This window comes from Arachis ipaensis, chromosome B2 (assembly GCF_059453495.1).
Source record: "Arachis ipaensis isolate K30076 ecotype BB chromosome B2, ASM5945349v1, whole genome shotgun sequence".
NCBI lineage: Eukaryota > Viridiplantae > Streptophyta > Magnoliopsida > Fabales > Fabaceae > Arachis > Arachis ipaensis.
In genome coordinates this window covers 29012167-29019588 of record NC_142437.1, presented here as the reverse complement: position 1 = coordinate 29019588, position 7422 = coordinate 29012167, and the positions used below count along the sequence as shown (strand labels likewise).

Here is a 7422-nt window from a genome sequence, read left to right as displayed (position 1 = left end):
GTGAAAACATGTAATTGAGCATCAAACCCTCACCGGATGTATTTGCACTCTATTCGCTCAAGTGTTTAGGGTTGATTCTCTCAATTCTCTCCTAATCATGCTTTATAAGATTTGTTTTTCTTCTAACAATCGACATACATTTCATGCATGCATACATATATCATGAGGTCTTTTCATAGGTTGTAATGGGGTTAGGGTCAAAGTAGGATGCATATTTGGTTAAGAGAGCTTGGAATTTGAATCTTTGATAAGCTTAAACTTTCCACTTAACCCATATAATAACCTATACAATTAAATTCTACTCTAACTACCCATTCTACTCACTTTTTCACATACTCATGCAACCCTTTTCATTTCACAACACTTATGCATTGATTTTATTGGACCTTGCTTTGGGGCATTTTGTCCCCTTTTTATTATTATTATTTTTTTTCTTCTTTTTTTTCTTTTTTTTTTCTTTTCTTTTCCATATTATTTTTCTTTTTCTTTTGTTCTTTTGTTTTTCTCATTTTTTTTTCTTTCTATATACAAGAGCATCAATGCATAAGGTTTTACATTCACTACAAGAAAAAAGGCCTATGGCCACGCTTTTTTCTTGCCACGCTTCAAAAGCGTGGCCAAAAGTGGTCAATGGCCACGCTTTTATGAGGGTGGCGATAGATTAGAGATTTGGCCACTTTTTTTATTGCCACGCTTCAAAAGCGTGGCGAAAAGTATCAACGGCCACGCTTTTGTAAGGGTGGCAATTGATTAGAGAAACGGCCACTCTTTTTTTTTGCCACGCTTCAAAAGCGTGGCCATAGAGAGAAACAAGGACGTTTTGAAAGCGTGGCGATAGGGTTTCATTACGGCCACGTTTACAAAGCGTGGCCATATCCTAGTACTCTTTTGGCACGCTTTAAAAGCGTGGCCAAAAGGTTCTTTTCTGCCACGCTTCAAAAGCGTGGCCGTAGAGCTCTTTCTTGTGCCCATCGCCTTCGTCACTCGAAACTGTAAGACTCAGAATTTTCATAAATTTTTTTTGTGAACTAATTTCAATTTATTTATGTATTAAAGATTTTAATTTCAGAAATTATTTTATTAAAGCTAATTAAATCAATTTTTGATAATTAAATTAGAAATTTTATCTAATTTTACAACTATTGGGTAATTTGCATATTTAAATTATAAAGTTTAGGAATCGTAAAACAATAAGAATTTATATGATTTGATTTAAATAATTGTGATTCTAGAAATTAATACTTTAATTTTCATGAATAAAGAAAATTAATTATATTATCTATAGTTATCGAATTAAAATTATTTATTTGAGAATAATATGTAAATTGATAATTAAATATTATTTTTAATAAATATTAGTGTTAGATTAAAACAAATTTTCAATTATCATATTACTCTTAATTTTATAGAATTATTATATTACTTATATAAATTTTATCTTAACTCTAAATTCCCAAATAAAACCCTAATTTTAATCAAATTAAACTATAACCCCCTCCTAATCTAACCTAACCACCGCCACTCATCTAACCTAACCACCCCCACTCCCTAACCCAAACTCAGTTCCATCCTTCAGAAAAAAAAAGAGAAAGACAGAAAGAAAGAAAGAAACGAAGGCAAGAAAAAGGGAAACGGGGAAGGGGAAAATCAGGGAGGAAGAGAGCGCCGGAGAGGAGCCGTCGCCGCGCTGCTCAGGATCGTGTCCCGCTCGCTACCGCGCCGCGCTCAGTGTCGTCCTTGCCATCGCAGCCGTGTCGTCGTCACGCACAAGAGGAGGAGAAGGGGAGCGACGGGGAGAAAAGGAAGGGATGACACCGTCACTGGGCTCGCCGCCGTTGCGTCGCAGAAGCTTCCAGTCCCGTTGCCGCCACTCGCGCTGTCACCTCCAGCCCGCGCCGTTGCCGTTCATGAAGAGTGAAAGAGAGAGAGAGAGAGAGAGAGAGAGAGAGAGAGAGAGAGAGAGAGCTCGGGAGCCGAGGAGAGAAAGGGGAGACCCGTGCTCAGCCACCGCCGCGCCTCTGCCGCTGAGAAGCTCCGCTGCCGCCACTGAGATTCACCATCGGTAAGGGTTTTTGAGTTTGGTTTACCTTCGTTTAAGATTCCAAAAACCTTATTGTCCCTGCGTGTTGGTTTTAGTCACCGTCAAAGAAGCTTCAGCCGCCGCCATCGATTGTCACTGGGGAACAACCGCCGTGCCTCTGGTCGCCGGAATCACGGACTGGAGAGAAGGGGGCTGCCTCTCCTATTGCTGCTGTTTCGTTCTTTTATCGTAAGTTGTCTTTGTTTCCAATTCCATCGAATTCATTTCTGTTTTCGATTCCATTGAGTTTAAATTCTCTATTTTGCTGTAACCATGGTCACTGTTGCTGGAATTACTGATGCCGCTCTCGGTGCTGATTGGATTAACCACCATAGCTATTCTGCATCACCTTCACTTTCCATTATTTCGGTGCTGATGTGAGTTTTTATGAATTTATTTTATACTTTTCCATCATCGAAGAGGTAGATATCCCAATTTTATCTTCTGTGATTAAATGAATGTTAATTTGTTTTGTAATGCAGCACTACTTTGAAATGCAAGATGGGGTTATTCACGTATATCCAAATAAAGACTGTAAGTAATTAGTAATACACCAAGTTTCTTGTAGTGTCTGATTTGAACTACAGAATATAGGGAGCAGTTTCATTTAACAAGTTTCAGTTTTTTGTTCATTGCATCTGACATATTTTTAAGTGTCCCTGTCCTGTTTCACTGACTATTGTTTTCTCTCAGATCTATACTGCAGCTGTATCAGCAAAAAACTGGAAATGGTATGTCCGTATTTATTTTTTTCTTTCCCCATCTGGTTTTTTGGTGTTGGGCAAGAGGGATTGCAGGTTTTGGTCTCCAGTTACTGCTTTCTCATTAACTGATATTTTTACAGATGTACCTATAAAAACTTAACGATAAAAATTAATAAGTAGCACTTTTCTCAATCAAAGAAAGGAAAGGGGCTGGGGGTGGGTTCAGTTCTAAAACCCTGTTTGTCTAACTGTTTTTCTTAGGATTTTGGCAGAGGATCTCAGCTGACTCCTGTTTTACATCTTGGAGCTGGAGCATGTGCTGGAATAATTGCCATGTCCGCAACTTATCCAATGGATATGGTTCGAGGCAGGATAACTGTACAGGTACATCTTTACCTTCATTTTTCTGTTTACCAATTGCTTGGTTTGCAAATCACATAGAGAGAAGATATAACATTGGTTTTCTTCGTGTTCTTTGTGCTCTACTGCTCTTAATATTTATAGTATGCTTTTTGTTGATGATTACTTCTTTACAAAGTTGATGATTACAATCATGATCATAATGGCAAATATGACAAATCTTAATATTGTGCTTGGGCAATTCATGCAACTGATATAATTAACTCCCTAAAGTTCTCCACCCCCTCCTCTCCTGCTGTAGTGGCTGTAGTGCTGTTATTAGAATTAATGCTTTCTTATTTTTAATTGTTTTTCCTGTTTTCCAGGTTCCATTGTAGGTCTAAACTTTGCTGTTTATGAGTCTTTGAAAGATTGGTTAGTTAAATCCAATCCATTTGGTCTAGTGCAAGATTCTGAGTTGAGTGTGACAACTCGCGTGGCATGTGGTGCTGCACTTGGAACTGTTGGGCAAACTGTTGCTTATCCCCTTTGAAGCACCTTTAGATTGAAGGTGTGAGTATCATTTTAGAGAAGCCAATCCATGCATGTTGTTAGAATTTTAATTATTATTTTTTTAGGTGTTACATATCATAGCCCATATTGTTAACATGGTTTCTCAGCCTGGGAAATCGTGGAATAATTATTGATTACTAGACCATATAATATTACTCTACTTAACAACATTATCTCTTTTAATGTGATCATAAATGTTCTGAGGAAATAGAGTGTTCATGCAGATGTCTTGATTAATTTCCAACACCTAGACTACATGTGTCAGCTTTCTGTTTCACTTGGGTTTTAGGTTTTTTCAGCACTTAGATTTGTTTTACAAACCAACTGCTGCTTTCATCTGCAATATCAAATTCCCTCTTCAGGTGGAGAGCTTTCCATTTGATGATCATAATTGCCCACCACTTCAACTGGTTATCTCTTTCTGTCATAGTGCATACTCGTGGTTGAAGTTAGATATTGAGAATGTTGTGGTTGTCCACTGTAAGGCTGGAACGAACAAGGTTGATGATTTCTAGTCTTCTATTATTCTTGAAGGTGAGTAGTATCTAATCGTTTTCTTCTAAATTTAATGAACCTGCTTTACATTTACTCCATCTTTCTTTTTATGCTGCTCAGTTTTATTTATATTTGGTAAGTTAAATGTGCTGCAGTTCTTTCCAATTGCTGAGGAGTCAATGGATTACTATAATCAGAAATGATGTGTTGATGGAAAAGGACTTGTTCTGCCCAGTCAGATTGTAAGTTCGGCTTTGCTATGTCCTAATTCAGCCGAAAATTGGGGATTTTGGAGTATTACACTCTTGCTTCTTATTGTCTTATGTCTTACTTTATCTTTTGTAACTTAAACATGTTTTTTGTTCCCTTGTTGATTTTGCTATTTCAGGGAAGCTGTGAAACATTTTGATCCTGGTCCTAGTGTTCCTCACAGCCATACCAAGCCTTATGTACGATCTAAGGGAAGGAAGTTTGAGAGGGCTAGAGGAAGAAAGAACAACAAAGGACTTAGTGTTTAAGTTGTATTGTTTATTTTTCTACCGTTTTTAGTTTTGGAATTTGAACTCGAAATTTATTTTGTATAAAATAATTAAAGCAAAAATTATGTCACTAATAAAAATTGTCTTGCAACAAAAATTGTATACTATATTTATAGGTTTGGTAATAAAAAAGGATTGAAAATTTATATTGTGTAGTAATTAAGATCAAGTAAGAAAAAGAAAATTTTTTTTTTAATTTAACAAGCCTTTCGCCACGCTTTTAAAGCGTGGCCGTATATCTCCCTATCGCCACGCTTCAAAGGCGTGGCCGTATCTCTCCCTATCGCCACGCTTCAAAAGCGTGGCCATATCTCTACCTATCGCCACGCTTTTGAAGCGTGGCCATATCTCTACCTATCGCCACGCTTTAAAAGCGTGGCCGTATTTCCCACCTACAGCCACGCTTTTACAAGTGGCGGTTTGTAAAAAAGCGTGGCAAACAAAAAGCGTGGCAATAGGCTGCAAAAAGCGTGGCGATAGAGCAACCGCCACCCTTTGATAGGTCACCCTTTCAAAAGCGTGGCGGTAGCTTAAAAAACGTGGCGAAAAGCTATCGCCACGCTTTTTTCAGCTTTTCGCCACGCTTTAAAAGCGTGGCAATAGACGTGTTTTCTTGTAGTGATTTGATCAATACATGAGTATGTACCCAATTCTCAATATTTTCAATAACAATACAAAACTACCCTTTTATTCACCCAGTGTCCCAAGGTTCCCACACTTGAATGATACTCACACACACTAGCCTAAGCTAATCAAAGATCCAAATAAGGACATTTATTGTTTTTCGCTTTAAGGCTAGTAATGTGCTAATAAAGAATAAGTGGGTTAAGCGTAGGCTCAAATTTGGCTAACAAGGAAGATAAAAGGTAAGGCTATTTGGGTAAGTGAGCTAATGAAATGATGGCCTCAATCATATAAATGCATGAATACACAAAATAATGGAAATAAAGAATCAAACAAATCAAAGATTACAATCATAGAAAGAGAATAATGCACACAAGAAGGAAAAATAAGTGGTTATAAGATGTAACCACGCTATGAGGCTCAAGTCTCACAAGCTTGTGTTCTTAGCTCAAAACATGATCCATAATATATATAATTCAAGCAAGTTCTATGAAAAGTTTTCACTCAAATCAATTGAGATGCCCTATAGATAGAAATCTTGGAAAATTTCATTATTTGAAAAATTTCATTATTTTGACTAAGCTTATTGTGTATACATATGCAAAAAATAAGAAAATGAAAGTAAAGATCCTAAAATCCTAGAATGAAATGCAAAAGTATTGGAATTAGAAATTTGTCACCCAAGATCGCCGATCGGTCAGACGACCTCCCCACACTTAAAAGTTTGCATCGTCCTCGGTGCACTCAAAGATGAGCAAGGAGGTACGGCGACTCTCCGGATTGCTATGTGTTCTTTCTTCCGCTTCCATGGTTGCTTGTGGTGCATTCGTTATGAAAAACAAAAATATAACACCATAAGATGAGAAGATATAAAAGCAAGGAAGCATACATTGTTGGAATGAGGTAAATCACTAGAATGAGGTGAGTGAATTAGTGTGACATTAAGAAATATTAGGTGTGTGAATTCTAAATTGCGCGGTTTAGAACACACATTAGTATAAAGAGCTATGTCACAAAAGAAGCATGCATGTCACTTATCCTAGTGTGCTTGAGATGCTTTAAGTAAGCTTGTAAGGTAAGACAAGCATTAGAGAAGCATGAAAGCATTCAAGTCAAACATATGGATGGATATAATCATGAAATACAATGCATTAAGGTAAATGCTCAACATCATCCATCAAGAGATTGCCTAATCGAGGGAAAAGGATCCAAATCACATGATGGCTAGCTATAAAATGCAATTCAAAAGAGTTATAAGCTCGAAGACAATTCTCATCACTTGGTACTTTTCAAAAGGTAAGCATGAAGAACTCAAAACCAAGTAACAAAATATAACCTCAATCATAGAATCCAACAAAGATTATCTAAAAACATTCATGCTAAAATAACATTTAGGCAATAAGGGATATAGCAATGTATAGTAAACAAAGTCAATACTCCAACACTTATGATGAAAAGAGAGAAAATAAAATGAAAACTAAACTAAAACTAACTAATCAACTAACTAACTAACTAATTAACTAACTAAAATAAATGGTTATCCATGGTGTTTGGAAGTGTTGGATGAGGGGTAGGAGAAGGGAAGAAGAAAGGAGAAAGAATTGGAAAGAGGAGAAGAAAAGAAAAGTGGATGGGAGAAAGAAATCCGCGCGTATGCACGCATGGCGCGCGCGCGTCGTTGGCTTATTTCAAGAGTGGCGCGTACGCGTCATGTGCGTGTGTGCGCAAGTGGGGTTTGTGCCAGAGGCACAACGTTGGCGCGGCGCAGGCGCAACTCTCTGGAAAATGTATGGAGGTTGGAACTTCTCAATCCACGTGTACGCACGCATGGCGCGCGCGCGTGGCTGGTCGAAAATGCTGGAAGTGCGCGTACGCGTCATGTGCGCGTACGCGTGGATGGTGCTCTGTTTTTCAAAAATTTTTTTTTTATGTTTTTGCACCAATCCAAACATTCCAAACCTCCAAACAGCTACCAAAACACCATAAAACCTTATTTAACATACTTAAACTACCAAACATACTCAACTAACTAAACAAAACATGAAATTAAACTAATTCTACCAAATAT

General features: G+C 37.6%; 1 protein-coding gene across 1 annotated transcript; it reads left to right on the top strand.

The window, feature by feature from the left end:
- Positions 1 to 1808: 1808 nt before the first annotated feature.
- On the top strand, positions 1809 to 3070 carry LOC110265909 (uncharacterized). The gene is made up of 4 exons (XM_088504487.1): positions 1809 to 2062; positions 2137 to 2269; positions 2774 to 2811; positions 3046 to 3070. The coding sequence occupies exons 1-4, from the start codon at positions 1809 to 1811 to the stop codon at positions 3068 to 3070; spliced, it is 450 nt and encodes a 149-aa protein (XP_088360613.1).
- Positions 3071 to 7422: the final 4352 nt, after the last annotated feature.

Coding starts and splice junctions, on each gene's coding strand:
- LOC110265909 (XM_088504487.1), top strand. CDS start 1,809: ATGACACCGTCACTGGGCTCGCCGCCGTTGCGTCGCAGAAGCTTCCAG. Junction 2,270..2,773: donor TGCTGTTTCGTTCTTTTATC/GTAAGTTGTCTT, acceptor GTTTTCTCTCAG/ATCTATACTGCAGCTGTATC. Junction 2,812..3,045: donor TCAGCAAAAAACTGGAAATG/GTATGTCCGTAT, acceptor TGTTTTTCTTAG/GATTTTGGCAGAGGATCTCA.